Genomic DNA, 19,767 nt, shown 5'->3' with positions numbered 1-19,767 from the left:
TTCCTACTCAGGACATGCAAGGAGACCTGTAGAGGTGTCCATCTGCCCCACTGGAGTTATTTTGCACACAGAGAGCTGGGATTCTCTCTTTCCCTTCTCAACCATCTTTATTTGTCAGATCCCCACTGACCATAATGCCTCACGGCCTCCTGCCAACGCTGTGCAGCCCAGGCCTTCTTCCCTCTGGATCTGGTGAGAGCAGGGTTTGCTCTCTCTGTGGGCACCTACACTGTTGAGGAGTGGGGGTGTCACGGCCCACTGGGGACTCGTGATGGTTCTTTTAATGCGATCTCGAAGTGCAAAATTACGGCGAACACGCCAAAGGGGTTGGTTTCAATCAAACAGCACAAACTTTATTATTTTGCCCGTAAAGCGGCATGCAATAGGTGAAAGGGAGTGAAAAGGAAAAGTAAAGATAGGGAAGGAAAAAAAGAAGATAATAGCTACCACCACGGGTCCAAGGCGTCCCTACGGTCCCAGGTCCAGGCAGAGTCCTGCCGGTCCTCACGATCGATGTCGAGCCTTGGTGGGGAGAGCTCTTCGGAGGTCTCGTTGTTAGGGGTCAATCTTTTATGCCAAGTGGCAAACCTTGCTCCTCCTTACTTCGGGGGTCTCCGCCTGCTCTCGGCCCTTAGGATAGAAGTGTGGTTTTTGTACATTATAATTAGCAAAGTTCCGTTAAAGGGCACTTTCTCACCGTTGTTTTTGAGACAGCAGTTGTGATTCATCCTCCTCGATAGCAGCTGCACAGTTATCTCTGCCAGTTTTGACAACAGGGATGAGCCGTGGCACCTCTGCGCCCCTCTGTCCGCCGTTTCAAGGATGTTGTATATTTTGTTCTTAGGCCAGAGTCGGCCTTGTCCATAACAGTTCCGTTCTGTTCCCGGGAGGAAAAAAAAAACACAACTGCATCTCAGGCAGGCTGCTCACAGCAACTCATGTCAAGTTGTGAGCCTAACTTTTAGGCCAGATCAAGTCCATAGTCCACCTGGAAGTCCTCGATGACAAGGTTGAGACAATACTGATTTTCTGACCGACCCTTACACCACCCCGTGGCTCAACATTGTCGTCAGGACCGCATGGTGGTAGCATAACCCTCAAAGGGAGACAGGAAAGAAGAGAGAAAGAGAAAGAGAAAAGTAACAGCAGCATAATTACCATACAATTTGCAAAAAGTTAAGCTGTTTCTCTAACATACACTAAAAATCTTCTAATTCTATATCATGTTTTTCTCTAGGCAATCTGCCTTGCACTAGCAGATTTTGGAATATCTATGTAGGTTGGAACATTTAGCAGACTGTGTGCATTAAGTACAGAAGTCAAATGTGTCAACTGATTCATCATTTTCCAAATTCTGACATACAGTATTGCTGATAAAACAAAACTTATTAAGACCAGTATTAAGAGAACAATAATGGGGTGACACAATTTGTTCAACATGCCTGTCGCAGTAGGTGACCACCCAAAAACTGTGTCCCACCATCTATGTTCTGAATCTTTTTCTACCCTTTCCAAAACACGGTGGATTTCATCCACATCATGATGAACTGTTACTAAGGTTTTTTGTCCGTTTTCCCTGATCTTTCCCAGGATCTTGATCAAATCCTGGTAGTGTAATAATTTTTTTACCAAAGTGAGATTCGTTCCAATTGGTGCAGGTAGCAGCTCATGAATCAGTGTGTAATTAGATTGCAAGAGTTTGTGAGAGGTCACCGGTGCTAAGTAAGAAAAGTCACATCCAGTGATTTTAGTAAAATTACAAACACAAAAATTTGAGTGGTTCCTAGTATCTACAACTACATCACTTACAGCTATGGAATCGCAAACAGTCCGTAAGCATGCACAACCTTTGCCAATATATACGAGTATTGTCTCAGGGTTTTCGTCAGGACGAATCTCGAAATGGCAAATGTTTTGTTCAGCGTCAAGACAAATGTCTTGGGCTCTGATGGTATTGCTTTCACAAATGAATCCTTGTTGTTCCCGCACAATACATGCATCAACATCAATACTTTGCCATTTAGCTCCTTTTTTCCGGGCCGATAACTCTATGCTCCAGAGGATAGAGTACAGTTCTGTTGTGGTTCAGTCCTAGCGCAATGATTGGGTATATTGTATCTACCGAAGCATTGTGTATGGTTAACACAAAAGCTGTGGCCACGTTGTCGATGGGGTTATAGGTAAAATTAACCAGATACCACCAGGACTGGAATTTCCTTTCAAAGTCAGTGGCACTGTCCCAAACTATTTTCCGAATTTCAGTGGGGAAAGTGCCTTCTTCACCTTCTCTTATAATTGATGCGGCTACTGATTGCATCCACAGTTGAGCTTGGATACAACTGAGAGCCAGGGAGAGGTTGTTTTGGACCACACCGAGTGCATCTATAACCAATTCATGGTCTTTTTCATTCACCTTCTCCCATTTTGGTAATATATTTGATAACATCCATTGATTAGTTCCCAAAGCCAATAGGGAAGATCGTAAAGGACGTTGCAATTTAGTCAGGTCACTAGTTGTGGTAGCCAATTTGTTCATCTGAATCAATACTATTTAGAACTCCCAATCCTGTTCCCAGAACACCAGTTAGGTCTCTCTTTATTCGTTTCTCGGAAGGGGTCCGTTTTTGCAGCCAGGTTGTCCATCCCTCGTAAGAGGTTTTTAGGAAAGGTGAGCAAGCTGGCTGAATTTCTGAAGCATTATTTTGCATTGACAATTCAACTTGTTTCAGGGACCATGATGGATTGAATAACATCTGTTGCTGGCCCATATTTCTAATTACATATGGTCCAATCTCAAAAATTTTCGGGTTCAGTACAATAACTGGTTCAGTGGTAAGAGGTGCTGTGTATCTTGTCATGTTGGGGCTGGGAGTAGTAGTTGTTGGCTCAATAATGGCCATTTTAAATTTGAATGTCAGTGCCACGTCACCTTTCTGGTTATTCCAGAGACAGATTACAAAGACAGGTTGGGTTAGTGTAAAATTACTCCAGCATTCCAATTTTTCCTTTTCAAGGACACAAAGACTCTTTGTGAGTACAGATTCATTAGTTCTTCTTACAATAATTTGGGTTGCTTTTTCATGGATAGATCCATTGACCATTCGGCAACCTATTTGAATTTTTTTCTCCAATTGTTCCCATCAAGAGGGGAGCCCTGCTGTCTCTGTCCCAGCCCCACTCATGCCCTGAGTACATTTCCATTTTGTGCATAACCACAGTGGCCAAGTTTAAGCCCGACCGTTTAAAAGGTGGTCCCATGCTTCCTGTAAACCCAAGGGAGGCGTGAGACCACGGCCATTTGGTGTTCTTTTGATTACAGGTTAGTGGTAAGATGCAGAAAAATATTGTAAGCCCAATCACAGGTCCAATTAAAAAATTGGTCATTTTTAGAATTTATGCTTCCAAATTATCATCCATGTGCAGCTTTTCCCACTCACTGTTGTCCCTCGGAGTTCTTCTGCAAGATAAAATAACAGAGCTTGCCTCCTTGAGGCACAGCTAAAATGACGGAACTATCCAAGGGGTATTTATCCGATGTTCCTTTCCCAGGGCATCAGAGGCTACCCACGCATATGCATTTAGAGGGGTTTTTAGGACCAATGGTACTGTTCCCGCAGTGGGAAGCTCCACTAAAACAGGTTGTCCTGGGAGGTGAGCTGGATTTTTAGAGTCATTCGGTCCTTTTAAAGAAGGGATTAAAGTAGGGACTTTTGGACAGAAGGCAGTGATTTTAGGGCATCCATTTACCCCCATCTGTCATTTACACCTTTGACAGCTTCCCACAGGCGAGCATCCCAATTGCCTTCCTGTGGTTTCAAAAGTCGTTTCAGCAAACCATTGGTTCTTTCTACAATACCATTGTGGGTAATAAGGAGTGTGAAAAATCCATTTAATCCCTTCACTTCGTGCCCAATCCTGTACTATTCTGGCAGTGAAGTGGGAACCGTTATCAGACTGTATTTCTTGTGGTTTTGGAAAAGTTCCAAACCATTGTCGCAATGCTCTCACAGTGCTTTCTCCCGTAGCCCTGTTAAAGGCTTCTGCTTGGACTGGTCCTGATATTATTTCCACTCCCACCAACACAAAATGTTTCCCTCCTGATTTCTTAAAGGGTCCAATATAATCCACCTGCCACGCATCCCACAAACCTTTACCCTCTCTTAGATGCAGGGGATCATCTTCTAAAGGGTGTCTTTCCAGTCGCCTACGACATTGCTCACAGGCAGATATGCAAGTTTCGCATGTTGCTCTGGTGACAGGCCAGCCTCGAGCAAGGGCTTCACGACACAGGTCCTTAGCTCCTGTGTGTTTACGCTTTACATGCAACCATTCTAGCAGGCGGTCCCAATCTTCTGTGACTTGGTCCTTTTGTACAGGGGCTAGCCTTGCTAACTCATCCGCTCTGTTATTCCATTTACCCGCTGAGCCCCCATCTGCCTGATGAGAAGCTACCCATCCCACGGCAAAGTTCCCCTGTTTAGCAATGTTTAAGATATCTTGCCATTTTTCCTTTTGCCACACTGGGATTCTGTTAACCTCCCATTCATTTTGCTCCCAAAAAGGCAGCCATTCAGTACAACCCTTAAACACAGCGTAGGAATCAGTATAGATGTGGATGGGAGAAGTGGCTTGAGCTTCACGCTGGAAAACACTCCACACTGCAATTAACTCTCCTACTTGGGCGCTGCCCACTCCCTCTGTACTAATTTGTTCATCAGAGGAGGTATGGAGTGCTACTGCTCGATATTTCCATACTTTCCCTTCTCTTTTTGCAGAAGCATCGGTAAACCAGGCACTCACTGCTTGGTCGGGAGAGAAAGGAGGAGCCGCTTGGATGACAGAGGCAGGTTTATCTTGGCTGCCATCCGAGCTTTCTGTTTCTTGTATAGCCAGGTGTTTTAAAGCTCCTTCAGTCACTGAGAAAATGTTACAGTAGTGTTCAATCTGGGCATACCATTTTCATACTGAGGCTTTCTGAGCCACCCCGTCAGGGGGAGGGGTCCCACTGGTAACTGCCTTTATCACTTTAAATGGGCCTCTCAGTACAATTGGTTGTTGGCGTGCAATTTTCTCTACTTCTATGAGAGCCAGGCTAACCACAAACAACCCTTTCTCCCAAGCAGTGTATCTCCTCTCGGCATCTTTAAAGCTGCGAGAATAAAATCCCACAGGCCAAGTTGGACCCTCAGGGCCCCGTTGCCATATATGTACTGATAATCCTGATATGGCAAATCCCCATTCCACCTGAAAAGGGTCTGTAGGGTGGATAGGACCGAGAGCCTGGTGAGCCGTTGCTTCAAAAATTAACAATTGCACAGCTTCTTCCTGAGATGGGGTCCATTCCCATTTGACCCCTTTCCTCAGCAAATCATAAAGAGGTCTAGCAATAATGGAGAAGTCCGGAATATGTTTTCTCCAGAACACCAATAGTCCTAAAGTATGTTGTAAATCCTTTTTTGACTCAGGCATTTTAATCTGACCTAAAGAAGTGAGGGTGTCCGGTGGGATACACATCATTCCCCCTTTCCACCAAATTCCCAAAAACTTTACTTCTTGTGATGGCTTTTGGACCTTTTCGGGGGGAATTTGCAAACCCAGATTCTGGTGGGTTGTTTCCACCTCCTTTATTTCTCCCCCCCCCCCCCCCCCCCCCCCCCCCCGGATGTCATAAATATATTGGTAAACATCTACAGCTTCAGGTTTTGGTATTTTTTCCAATTCTTGGGCTAAAGCATGATGAGCCAATGTAGGAGAGTGCTTATACCCCTGGGGTAGCCGGGTGAAAGTATATTGTTGCCCTTCCCACGTAAAGGCAAAACGGTCTCTGTCCTCTGGTTGCAAAGGTACCATAAAAAACATGTCTTTAACATCTATAGTTGCCATAATTGGGTGAGCTTTCTCCTGAATTATTGTTACCAATTCCGCCAAATTGGGCACTGCGGCAGTCAAAGGTTCGGTGTTGGCGTTCAGTCTCCTAAAATCCACTGTGAGTCGCCACTTTCCATTTGGTTTTCGCAGTGGCCACACCGGAGAGTTAAAAGGAGAATGTGTATTTATCACAACCCCTTGCTCCCAAAGTTCCTGCATAACAGGTCTGATACCTTCTTTTGCTCCCAGGGGAAGGGGATATTGTTTGACATTAGTTGCTTTGCTAAACGGCAGAGAGGGTGCAGTTTGGAGTAACCTAATATTTAATTGCGGGGTCCCAAAAGTCCACCACAAGCCTTCTGGGTCTTTCCAACCTTTCCCTTTAAGGACATCCATTCCTAATAAATTAGTAGGAATATTCCCGATCACCATTGTAACAGTGACCGTGTTTTCCTCTCCCGGCAACGTTAGCTTTACCTGAGCAACACTCATGGCTTCTGTTGACCCTAAAGCATTCAGGACACAAAAACGTCTTCTCGAGGGAGAGACACCACACCTTTGTGCATCTTCTTTAGTCAAAGCGGAGACTTGGGCACCGGTATCAACCAAAAAGGTCACCAGTCCACGTTTTGGACCCACAGTAGCCGTAATTAGCCAATCTCCCCTGCTAGTCTTGGTGAGCTGTCGGATATAAATCCATCCTCCATTCCCTCGCTCACCAATGGGGAATGGAGGTTCTAGTTTTCCTGCATCTGGGGAAAAACCTCACTGTTTCTGTTGCCTGTGTCTTCCAAAGGTGGGGCTGTGGGTGTGATGGGTGAGATTTCTTTCCCTTTGGGTGGGTATTGTTTTGGGTTACACCATTTTGATACCACCTTGCTCAGCTTTCCAATGGGTAAACCATCCATTACATCTCTTGGAACACCCTTTTTAATTCCCAAAAGCCACCACTGTTGTCGGGTCATGGGCTGTGCTCCCCCCGCTGTTTTAAAACGAGGGCTAGGTTGACTGATGTGGGGGGGTGAGTCCCTGATGTCTATCTGACGGATTCCTTTTGGTCTGTCCTCTGGGAGTTTTACTGGACCATATTTTCTCCCATAATTTATCAGCTCCTGTGCTACCTCCCCCCAAGTCCACACCTTTGCTTTATCACCTGATGAGGGTCGAGATGGGCTGAGATCGGAGGGAGACACATTCATAGGGCTATTGGTTGCATTTCCATGGCCTCTCATAAAGCCCTCCAATCTTTCTAAGGGACCGAGTGTCTCAATGGTCTTTCGAAGTTGAATCCCCAAAGGTTTAAGTGACTCTGGAAGTCCCCTTATCAAGGGAGTCATGCTCTCAGGGTCCACCGGCAACATCATTGGAGATTCACATCTAGGAGTTAACTTTCTTTCTTTCATCATTTGCAAACAAGCAGCTTTTTGGACGCTTTCCACCAGCTGATCAACTGTGCCAGTGATTGGAAGAGGATCCCCTCTCTCCAAAGGGTTTAACCCCCCAGCCCAATAAGCGGCTCGCTGAGTTAAGGACCATGGGGCACGATTATCTCCTGTGGTCAAAAAGACTCCAGGACCCCAATATCCCTCAGCCTCCTTTTCACTCGGCTGGATTTGATCTCCCCCGGTTAGAGATACACGCCACACATACTCCGTCTCAGATTCTTTGGCAAGATGCCCGTACTCCCGCTTCAGTTTGGCAAGCTCAGTAGCGGTATACGGCGACTCCTTAGTTGTTATCTGTGGGTTGCTATCCTCATCATTCAAATAAAAGAACTCTGTTTTAACCAAAGGTCTTACCCGAGGGTGGTCGCCAGAGTGATCCCTCATTTTCTCCAATTTCTTCTGAGGGTATATTGGACTTATCTGTTGAATACCTCTCTCCTCAAGCTTCAGATCTGTCTCACTGTCCAATTCTGAATTCTTTGGATATTCCTCCCTCAAGATAGATTTTAGCAAAAGGTTTTGCTCCTTTTCTCCCCCCAGCTGTTTTTCGAGGTAGGATACTGTCCCCTGAGGGCCTCCACCAAACGCTGGAGCAACTCAATAATCGTCTCCTGCTCTCGCTGCTTAAGGCGGCCCTCTGCTGCTGCTGCCAGACTGGCACCCAGAACAGCACAAACTATGGCTTTGCCTCTGCCAGATATTACCCTCGCCTCCTTCTTCAAGGAAGTCATTCGATCTACTACGCTCTGCAAATTTGTCCAATTATCCCGAGCCCAATCTTGCCCAGGTGTGGACGGCCGGGCACCGTGCTGTGCCACGAACTCATAAAGAAAGTCTCGATTTCTCACTAACAAAGAGACACACGACACACACGTCGAGTCTCTTCACTGTCCTACGCAGCTAGCATGCTGGCAGTTACCGTCAACTTGGAAGCAGCCGCGCAGAAGGCAGTCGCCCTCCAACCGGCGAACAGCGCATCATCGCGGCCACACGCGAGCTGGCCGCACTCGGAGCTTTCGCGGCTCTTCTCTCGCTCTTTCCCGCAGAGCTCCGGCGATGCACAACTCGAACCGCGAAAGCCGCAATGAGCTTTGTGCAAGCTGCGCAGAAGAAACAAGGCACTAAAGCGGCAAATGTCCAGCTAATCTCCAACGTGAAAAGGGTCAGCAAGGAAAGCTCTTGCTGCTCTTCACTCGCTCTTGGTAAAAGCCCAGAAGCATTGCGACACTTCTCTGGATGATTTGCCCACCAACACTTCACATCAGCTAAAGCCGGCTGCCCGGAGGAAAAGAGGCTAGGAAAGATCGTAGCAGGCACGGTTGTTGCCGCACGAGAAGTGCCTGCTCCGGAGGCTTCTTGCGAGCAGCGCTAAAGGCACGCGAACATCGCGTCTCTGTGCTTTCCTGAACAGCTTGCGCTGGGACAGCTACAGCCGTGTTTTGCAAGCTGTCCGGGGCGCTGAGGCACTAAAAGTGCGGATGTGTGGCGACTGTCCAAGACGAGAACCGGCTGCTCTGAAAGCCCTTCCTGCTCTTCACGTACGCTTTCTAGCAGCTCTACGGACACACACACGTCAGCCTCTTCACTGTCCTACACAGCTGGCACACTGGCAGTTACCGTCAACTTGGAACCAGCCGCGCAGAAGGAAGTCAGACAATTACTCCAACACCGGAAGTGCCTGCTCTAAAAGTTCTTGCTGCTCCTCACCGACTCTTCCCACCACATCTACAGACTCAGAAACATTGAGTCTGTGGGCTTTCCTCCACCACCAGGACTCTGACACTTACCATCACCTAGAGCTGCTGCACAGTGAGAAATAAATCTTAAAAATCACGAACGTCAGACGATTGCTCCAACACCAAAAGTGCCACCTCTGAAAGTTTACTGGTTTACATGGTGGCAAAAGTCAGAGTCCTGATTGTCTAGGAAAGAACGGAGCCCCAATGTTGCTGGGCTTGTAGATGCGGTGGCAAGAGCCACTGAGGGGTTTTCAGAGCTGGCACTTCTGGTGTGGGATCTATCGTCCAACGTTCATGATATATAAGAGTGCTTTCACTGGGCGGCCATAAGTGCACGGTGGTAAACATTGGAGTGCTGGTGTTCTAGGAAATCTCGCAGTCCCAATATTTGTGAGCCTGTAGATGCGGTGGCAAGAGCCGGGCAGGAGAAGCAAGAGCTTTCAGAAATGTCACTTCTGGTGTGGGAGCAGTCTTCTGACGTTTGTGATTTTTAAGATTTTTTTTCAAAAGGGACTGCTGAGTTGAGGTGATGGTAGACGTCGGAGTCCTGGTGTCCCAGGAAATGCTGGATCCCCAATGTTTGTGAGCCTGTAGATGTGGTGCCTAGAGCTGGTGAGAAGCAGCAAGACCTTCCAGAGCTGACACTTCTGGTGTGGCAGCAGCTGTCCAACATTCATCATTTTTAAGCTGTGGTTTAACACTAGGCGGACAGCTCGAGCTGGTGTTAAACGTCGGAGTCCTGGTGGTCTAGGAAATCCCGGAGCCCCAATGTTTCCTGGCCTGTAGATTTTTTTTACGCCTGTAGATCTTTACCACCCTGTCCTGGTGGTCTAGGAAAGCCCAGAGCCCCAGAGTTTGGAGCCTGTATGTGTGGTAGCAAGAGCCGGTGAGGAGCAGCAAGGGTATTCAGAGCTGGTCACCATGTAACAAAAGGTTCAGGATTTTTAAGATTTTTTCCCACTGAACAGAAGGAATGTTTCTCACTCCTTACAAATGAGTCCTTCGTCAGGAAAAGAAAAAAAAAACAGACTTCCTCTTCCATTAATTGTTTCTCTAAGCTATATGGGTACGTGACTATGTTTTATAACTGTATTCTTGTCCTGGTTCTGGCTAGGATAGAGTTAATATTTACCTGAGCTGGGTGGAGTACTGAAGCTGGTAGCCCCTATGGCTGGGATAGTTAACTAATTAGCTAACTGCTGGGGCTCAGTATATAAGTGAGGAGGGTGGTGAAGGAGCCTCCTGCTACTTGGAAGAACCTAGGTGTAGAGATTTGTTGTAAGCCATTATAGTATATTTGTATTCCATCACTGTTTTGTTTTCTTCTGTCATTACTATTAAATTTACTTTTTGTTCAATCTCAACCCACGTGTTTGGTTTTTTTCCTGGTTTTCTTTTGTTTACCAAATCTCCCCCTGTTCTCTTGGAGGGTGGGGGGGGAGTGAGAGAGAGACTGTGTAGTCTGGTCCCGATCGGGGCTGAACTACAACAATTCTTTAAGTGCATACATATATAGTTGTGATTAACTTATTGTCCCCTATATCAATCCCCCCTTTTTATCACACTAAGTAAATTCTTTTACTTAAACAGTTTCCCTGAATGATATGAAGCATCATACATGGTTTTGTTTAGTGACGGGGGGGGGGCCTAAGGTGGTAGCTTCTGTAGGAAACTGCTAGAAGTTGCTCCCCTTTGTTCAGTGGACTCGGCCGGGCCTAGAGCGGACCCGCTGCTGGCCAAGGCCGAGCCAATTGGTAGCAGAATGTCCCGTGATAACGCCTCTGTGATAACGTATTTAAATAGGGGAAAACAGGAAAAAAAAAAGGGAGAGATGTGAAGCAGCTGAGCGGGGGGCAGAGGCACAGAGGGGGAAGCGCAGGCCTTATGGGCCTTGCAGGCCTCACCCTCTGGGCTCTCGCCAAGCGGCTGACTGGGCCCGAATTGGTCTGGCCCGGCTGCAGGAAGTGGAGAGGAGAGGAGAAGTGAATAAGATGTAAAAAGGATCCTGAGAGACATCTGCCAGCCTGTTGTGAGGAACGGCTGCAGACGCCAAGGTCAGTTCAGAAGGAGTGGGAGGAGTAATGCGGCTCCTGGCCAAGATTCCCCTGCAGCCTGTGGTGATGACCATGGTGGAGCAGGTTGTCCCCCTGCAGCCCATGGAGGTCCACGGAGGGGCAGAGATCCACTTGGAGCCCATGAAGGATCCCGTACTGGGGGAGGTGGATGCCTGAAGGCAGCTGTGGCCCATGGAGGGCCCGCTGGGACAGCCGTTCTGGAGAGACTGCACCCCGTGGAAGAGATGACCCATGCCGGAGCAGTTTCAGGAAGGACTGTGGCGTACGGGTGGGACCCCACAATAGAGCAGGGGAGGAATGTGAGGAGTTCTTCCCCCAACCATGAAACAGCGGTGTAAAACAACGTGTGATGAACTGACCGCAGTCCCCATTCCCTCTTCCCCCTCCTGTGCCACTCGGGGGGGGGAAGGTAGTAGAGATAATGTTAAGCTTGGGAAGAGGTAGGGGTGGAGGGAGGTTATCTTGTTCTCTGTCTCATTATCCTGCTGTTTGTAGTAATAAATGAATAGTTTTCCCCAAGAGGAGTCTGTTTTGCCCGTGATGGTAACTTTAAGGATTTCTCCCCATCCTTATCTCAAACCTCGAGCCGTTTTTCCTTACATTATCTCCCCCTGTTCTCTCGGAGGGTGGGAGGAGTGAGAGAGAGACTGCGTAATCTGGTCCTGATTGGGGCTGAACTATGACAGTGTTACTTTCTTAAACATACTCCAAACCCATAGGTGCAGCACAATAGTTAATAAAATTCCTAAGCTAATCAATAAGATCACAACGGGGCGCACCATAGTATTAAGGATCCCTGTTGCCTCTGCCCCAGCCCCACTCATGCCCTGAGTACATTTCCATTTTGTGCATAACCACAGTGGCCAAGTTTAAGCCCGACCATTTAAAAGGTGGTCCCATGCTTCCTGTAAACTCAAGGGAGGCGTGAGACCACGGCCATTTCGTGTCCTTTTGATTACAAGTTAGTGGTAAGATGCAGGAAAATGTTGTAAGCCCAATCACAATTCCAATTAAACAATTGGTCATTTTAGGATTTAGTTGGTCTAGTGGATTAGTACAGCTACTTCTGTAGATAATGTACTGCCTTCGGTGACCTGCTAAAATGGGTTTTATATTTCCTATAATAAAATGACAAATAAGATATAAACTGCACCGATGACAGATTTGGGCGAGATTAGTTACTGGCCGGTCCCGGTTTCTTTGTCCGGTATCGTTTGCTGTGGTGTCCCTCCGGTTCACTACTGCACTGTTCCCGCCCTTATCCCTTCGAACGAGTTTAAGTCTCAAGTCTTCGTTGTTGTCTGGAGTTACTTTCCACAAGGTTGCAGAGGCTCTCTTGATCCGAGTATGGTGTATCCAGGAGTTCTGTCCCTTTACCTTAATTGCCGTGTAGGTGGTGAGGAGGACTTGAAAAGGTCCGGCCCACTGTGGTTCCAGAGTTTTTTCTGTAATAGACTTAACATATACATAGTCCCCTGGTTGTATATCGTGAACAGGCCCATCCAGACCCCTACTACGTGTTCCCATTGCATGTTTTTCAATTCTTTTTAATTGTTTGTTTAGTGCCACCATATAGGAGGTCATTATTTAGAATCATAGAATGGTTAGGGTTGGAAGGTCATCTAGTCCAACCCCTCTGCAAGGAGCAGGGACATCCCTGACTGGATCAGGTTGCTCAGAGCCTCATCCAGCCTGGCCTTGAACGTTTCCACGAATGGGGCCTCCACCGCCTTTCTGGGCAACCTGTTCCAGTGTTCTATAACTCGCATCGTAAAAAAATTTTTCCTAATTTCTAATCTAAATCTACCCCCCACTATTTTAAAACCATTACCTCTCGTCCTATTGCAACAGGCCCTACTAAACAGCATCTCCCCATCTTTCTTGTAGGCCCCCTTGAGGTATTGGAAGACCACTATCAGGTCTCCCCAGAGCCTTCTTTTCCCCAGGCTGAACAGCCCCAACTCTCTCAGCCTGTCCTCATAAGAGAGGTGCTCCAGCCCTTTTATCATCTTTGTGGCCCTCCTCTGGACCTTCTCCAACTGGTCCATGTCCTTCTTGTGTTGGGGGCTCCAGAACTGGACACGGTACTCCAGGTGGGGTCTCACCAGGGCAGAGTAGAGGGGCAGAATCACCTCCCTCGACCTGCTGGCCACGCTCCTCTTGATGCAGCCCAGGATGCGGTTGGCCTTCTGGGCCACAAGGGCGCATTGCCCACTCATGTTAAGCTTCTCATCCACCAGCACTCCCAAGTCCTTCTCCTTAGGGCTGTTCTCAATCCATTCCCCGCCCAGCCTCTATTTGTGCCTGGGATTGCCCTGACCCAGGTGCAGGACCTTGCACTTGGCCTGCTTGAACTTCATGAGGTTGGCACAGGCCCACCTCTCCAGCCTGTCAAGGTCCCTCTGGATGGCATCCCTCCCTTCCAGCGTGTCGACGGCACCACACAACTTGGTGTCGTCGGCGAACTTGCTGAGGGTGCACTCTATCCCACTGTCCATGTCACCGACAAAGATGTTGAACAGGGCCGAGCCCAACACGGACCCCTGAGGGACGCCACTCGTGACCGGTCTCCACATGGACATTGAGCCGTTGACCACCACTCTCTGAGTGCGGCCATCCAGCCAACTCCTTATCCACCGAGTGGTCCGTCCATCAAACCCATGTCTCGCTAGTTTAGAGAGAAGGATGTCGTGCGGGACAGTGTCAAAAGCTTTGCACGAGTCCAGATAGATGATGTCAGTTGCTCGTCCCTTGTCCACCGATGCCGTCACCCCGTCATAGAAGGCCACCAAATTGGTCAGGCACGATCTGCCCTTGGTGAAGCCATGTTGGCAGTCACCAACCACCTCCTTGCTCTCCATGTGCCTTAGCATGGTTTCCATTGTAAATGCCGGAGTCCTGGTGGTGCATAAAAGCCTACTACCCCATTGTTTGTGGCGATGTAGATTGTGGCGGAAAGAGCCAGTTAGGAGCAGCAAGAGCTTTCAGAACTGACACTTTAGTGTAGGAGCAGTTGTCTCACATCTCACTCTCAAGATTTTTGATGACTGGGCGGCCAGCTGTAGGTGGTGGTAAATGTCAGAATCCTAGTGGTCAAGGAAAGCCCCAAGCCCCAATGTTTCTAGGCCTGAAGATGTGGTTGCAAGAGCTGGTGAGGAGTAGCAAGTGCTTTCAGCACTTCTGGTGTTGGAGCAATCGTCTGACGTGCGTAATTTTTAAGATTTATTCTCAAAGGGCTGCCAAGCTCAGATGGTGGCAAATGTCGGAGCCCTCATGGTCTACGAGTCATGGTTTGTGGCTCTGGGATTTCCTTGATGAACAGCGCTTCGACATCTACCATCAACTGCACAGCAGCGCCCACAGAAAAAAAATCACCTAAAAATCATGAACGTTGGACGATTGCTCCCACACCGAAAGTGCCAGCAACTCAGGCTCTTGCCGCTCCTCACAGGCCATTCACAGCCCATCTACAGCACCACAGACATTGGGGCTCTGGGGTTTCCCTGAAAAACAGCGCTTCGACGATATCCATTAACTGCACATGGGAGCCCAAAAAAAAACCCCATAAAAAACACGAACATCAGACGATTGCTCCCACACCGAAAGTGCCAGCAACTCAAGCTCTTGCTGCTCCTCCCCAGCCATTGGCAGCGCATCTACAGCACCACAGACATTGGGGCTCCAGGCTTTCCCTGACAAACACCGCTTCGACTTTTACCATCAACTGCACATGGGTGCCCACAGAAAAAAAAAAACCCTAAAAATGACGAACGTCAGACGATTGCTCCCACACCAAAAGTGCCAGCAACTCAAGCTCTTGCTGTTCATCTCCGGCCATTCACAGCACATCTACAGCACCAGAGACATTGGGGCTCCGAGATTTTTTGGTGTGGGATCAATCGTCCGACGTTCGCACATTTCAGGGCAAATTTTTTACTGGCTGCCCCTGTGCAGTTTATGTTAAACTCCGAAGCGCTGTTCATCCGGGAAAGCCCGGAGCCCCGATGTCTGTGGTGCTGTAGTTGCAGCATGAACGGCCGGTGAGGAGCAGCACGAGCTTTAGTTGCTGGCACTTTTGGTGTGGGAGCAATCGTCCGACGTTCGTGATTTTTCGGGGTTATTTTTCAGTGGGCGCCCAGGTGCAGCTGGTGGTAAACGTCGAAGTGGTGTTCGTCAGGGAAAGCCTGGAGCCCCGATGTCTGTGGTGCTGTAGATGCACCGTGAATGGCCGCTGAGGAGCTGCCAGAGCTTGAGTGGCTGGCACTTTCAGTGTGGGAGCAATCGTCCGACGTTACTGAGTTTTAGGGTTAACTTACTGTGGGCGCCCATGTGCAGTTGATGGTAAAAGTCAAAGCGGTGTTTGTCAGGGAAAGCCTGGAGCCCCAATGTCTGTGGTGCTGTAGATGCGCTGCCAATGGCCCATGAGAAGCAGCAAGAGCTTGAGTGGCTGGCACTTTCGGTGTGGGAGCAATCGTCTGATATTAGTGATTTTTCGGGGTTTTTTTTCAGTGGGAGCCCAGGTACAGCTGGTGGTAAACGTCGAAGCCCTGTTGGTCAGGGAAAGCCCGGAGCCTCGATGTGTGTGGTGCTGTAGATGCACTGCCAATGGCCGCTGAGGAGCAGCAGGCGCTTTTCTGTCTGGCACTTTCAGTGTGGGAGCAATCGTCTGACGTTCGTGATTTTTCGGGGGCTTTTTTTCAGTGGGCGCCCAGGTGCAGCTGGTGGTATATGTCGAAGCCCTGTTCGTCAGGGAAAGCCCGGAGCCCCGATGTCTGTGGTGCTGTAGATGCACTGCCAATGGCCAGTGAGTAATCCTTTCTCATTTAATACATTCCTGTTCTTTGCAGCGATTTTGGATTATTTTGCCTTTACATTGTCATTTCCCACCCCTGCTATCCTTTGATTCAATCATTCTATGAGCAGCTGTTCGAGTACTGTTGCTGCTGGCCAAGGTTTCCCTGCAAGCCATGGTGAAGACCATTGCAAAGCCAGCTCTGTCTCTGTTGCCACTGAGGCCCACAGAAGGGCAGAGATCCACCTATAGCCCGTGGAGGATCCCATGCTAGGGCAGACATATGCTCAGCTGAGGTTGTGGTGTTTGCAAGGCCTGTGTTGGGGCAGGTGTTATGGATGGAATGCATCCCATGGAAAAAGGACCTACGCCAGAGCAGGTCAGAATGGACTGTGGCAGTAGAGGCGACCCCAGACTGGAACAGGGGAGGAATGCGAGCTGTTGTTTCTTGTGGGGAGAAAGGAGTTACTTAACACTTCATGTGAAGCAGTGTCCCTAACCCCCCTTCCCTGTTTTTATGCCTTTTGGTGGGCGGAGGGGGGGGGGGCGGTGAGGAGGAGAGGAGATAGACATAATTGAAATTAAGTTAAGCCCAAGAAGAGGAAGGGATGGGGCAAGTTATCTTCTTCTCTTTCATATCATCCTGCTTTGGTTTTAATAACAACCAAATAGTTGTCTGCAAGTTCAGCCTGGTCCACAATGGTTTTTTTAAGGATGTCTCCCTGTTCTCATCACAAGTGCTAAGCCTTTTTTATTATATTATTTCTCCCTATTTAGACAGAGAGTGGGGATAGTGAGAGAGAGACTGCATAGTCAGGTCTTGAGCAGTACTAAAGTACAACATCTCTTGTCTTCGGTATCTCAGTACAACAGCTGTTGACTTTCTAACTACACATAGTAGTAGTGTAGTTTTTTTTCCATACCTGGTCAGGTTCCCAATTTAATAGATGGAGCTACAGCAAACGAGCCAGCACTGTCCTTTCCTTAAGGGTTATTTCCTCCATTCATTGCCTCCTGAGATATAAACTTAAGGCAGACCAGAAGACTCCCTGTCACTCCTCTGGCTGCTTTTATCCCTTTTGCCAGCTGGTCCCGCCTCTTTCCCAGGGGATTGTGGGAATGGAGATGGGCGGGGCCTGGGCTATACGAGGCCCAGCCCTGGCTGAGGGGGGTCATGGTGTTCCTGGCTTTCTGTGGGGTGAGTGGTCTGCTTTTTCTTCAATGACTTGCAGCTTTTGAGCTTGCAAAGCTGTTTAAGCAGCTGTGTTTTGACATTTGGAGTGGTAGAGATGTGTGTTTCAGGTAGGACTTCTACAATCAGTCAAGTTTTAGCTGCATGTGTAGTGAAAAGGGCACCTGTATGCAGCTGGATGATTTAAAAAAAAATGTATTGATGTGTTTGTATTAAGTGTTAAATGATAGCTAAATGGCTTAATGATTTTTGTTTTATTTTTAACTCTAGATGCCGTGTGTCTTGCTGGAGCTTCCTACTTCATTGAAGATGAGACTGTAGTATCTTTCACCAGTTTTGCTGCAGTCTGTGTGAGTACTTGATATCACACCTTAGTAGGATTGAAAGTGAGATTACCTGCCAGGGGTCAAGGCGAGCATCTTGTATGCACCCATATGTGGAATTTCAAAAAGGAAGAGGGGTGTAAGGCTTAATGTTTTTCAGCGTGTAGGACAGCTTATCACCTTTTCTAGTCCTCTCTGTGGGATCACTAAGCTATCGCTCTGCAGGCAGGTGACTTACTTGCCGTTAATGTCTCTACAGATGCAGAGGGTCAAGCCGAGCACTAAAGCACAACGGAGGAGAGGTGAACGATAAGAAGGTGAGTTGGTGTGCAGTAATAGAGCAAACGAGTGCAGTGTGGCTGTAGCATTAAACTGAGATATTACTTTTTTTTTTCACATTTTAATGTCTGTTTTGATGAGCACTGTGTGAGATGGGCTCCGGAGCAATCTCGGTGAAGGCGAGTTGCAGTTGGAGGGCTGAAGCAGAGGTTATTTTTCAACTGTCGCACTGCCAATGTGGTTTTAAGCAATCTTTGTTCGGGCTTTGCAGACGGTGTGCCAGCCTCAACGAGGCAAGTGGAACCAAGGGATGCTAGGTGGTTGAGCCGTCCGGGTAAAGGATGAGGAGATGGACCTAGATGCCCGTAGACTGAGGTTTCGGGCATTATCTCAGCACGTGTCTGTTCATTTAGGGTTTTTGTAGGTGCCGCCCGCACGCTCTGAGGGGTGGCTATGCCTGTTGTTGAGCTATCTGACAAGGTCAGGCGGTCGAGGGCCGACATTCGAGAGACAAGTTTTACACGGCTACCCGGCATAGTGTTTCTCCTTCACGTCGCAGATTCCGTGCGGGCGGCCTGCAGAGCCGCACCCACGCTGGAAGCGAGCCGGGTGGCGGACAGGCGGAGGGTGGGATAGGAGCTTTCTCGCAAGTGCCATGTTAACTTTGTGTCTGTAATCTTAGGTGCGATGAGGAAGGATGGCCACAAGGTCCGAGTCTGGAATTGCTCACCGCGCAGGTGAGCGGCAGATGGCGGTTTGTCTGAGCTGGGACATGTCGTCAGTAACGTCTATGTTCTCCAAGGTGACGCGGACTCACACCTGTTTCTGAAGGTTCATGCTGGCTTTATCTTACGCAGGTGACGAAGAGGGACCCAGCAACCGAAGGAATAATTCATCGGAGCCACCGCAGGGTTTTCTTGTTGAGGATGCAGTCGGACCCCCGGCCCTGTGAAAGCTAAGCGGAGGAACAGGTGTCGGAGAGGGGTGCAGGGTGGGAGGAGAAGAGGTTAGCAATGACAGAAAGGGGTTTTGGAGAATATAGTTGGGTAGAGGGGGTGTTTGAGGAGAGACTGCATTGGGGAGGTAAATGAGGCTACTTATTCCTCAGGATAATACTTGCCTGGGCAGGGCAGTTCCAGCCTGTGTCTGTTGTTTTGTCCCTCGTGTGGTTTGTCTTTTGTGTATTTGACCTTCCTTGGGCGTCAATGCATTTTTATTTTTGCTTAAGGAGCATAGCGGGAGCCATCCCGAGGGTCTTTGACACCGGTACTCGCCGGCACGGTCCCGATCGGGCCCTTCTTTTACGGTGTCGCAAGCTTCGGGCACTGGTCATTCTCGCGTCTCGGAAGATTAGGGATGGTCCTCTTTGACGGCGTCATTCTCGGCAGCGGCTCTGCTCTCTAGCCGTCGGTTCTTCAGAGCGGGATTGCTTCCTTGCTTCCTGATGTTTTTAGGTCTAGAATCCAGGCTTGTTGCACAACTGTATTCTCTGCTTGTAGAGTAAGGTCCGGTCCCTGGCCCTGACGGGGCTGGAGAGCGTCCTCTCGTAGCCATCTCGGTCTCACCGGTCATCTTCCTCTCCGAGGAATTTTTCCATCCAGACGTCGTTTTTCCATCTGGGCGTCATCTTTCCAGCTGTGATACTTCTCTTGATTCAGCCTTGTAGTTTACAGCGTGCTGTGTGTTGTCAGTCTGAGGATGTGGGTGTTTGGCTCGGATCTGCCGTGCCTGGAGCTGTAGAGCGGAGAGTAAGGTCTCCAATGAACATAGCGATACGCCTTGAGGATTGAGGCAAAGGTTGTGCGGTAACGTGAAGTTCAGCGGTTGTTTGCAGCAGGCGAGGACAGCGAGTCCAATAATAACTTGCGGGTGCCAGGGGATGACCGGTGGCGTGCGAGAGGGGCAGCTGGAGCACTAGTGGTGAAGATGGAACCTTGAAGTTGTGAGGGCTTTTATGCGCAGGGCTCGATGTGTGGTTTCTTAAGGTCTTTTAATGGCAGCCTGCAGTTGGGTTCTAGATGGTAATTCTAAATTTACAATAAGATGTCTTAACA

The 19,767-nt window shown here is 48.6% G+C and overlaps 1 protein-coding gene across 1 annotated transcript; it reads right to left on the bottom strand.

Annotated features, from left to right (window-relative positions):
* Positions 1 to 1,040: 1,040 nt before the first annotated feature.
* Positions 1,041 to 18,249, bottom strand: LOC147602120 (uncharacterized). Its single transcript, XM_086746114.1, is given in 4 exon segments — positions 1,041 to 1,096; positions 6,728 to 7,837; positions 7,840 to 8,160; positions 18,111 to 18,249. Coding segments are annotated over 4 exon segments (1,626 nt in total).
* Between the last annotated feature and the right edge of the window lie 1,518 nt (positions 18,250 to 19,767).

The sequence above is a fragment of the Chlamydotis macqueenii genome, chromosome 1, assembly GCF_036417535.1.
Source record: "Chlamydotis macqueenii isolate bChlMac1 chromosome 1, bChlMac1.mat, whole genome shotgun sequence".
NCBI lineage: Eukaryota > Metazoa > Chordata > Aves > Otidiformes > Otididae > Chlamydotis > Chlamydotis macqueenii.
The sequence above is the reverse complement of the archived record's forward strand: the minus strand, read 5'-3'. Positions and strand labels throughout refer to the sequence as shown.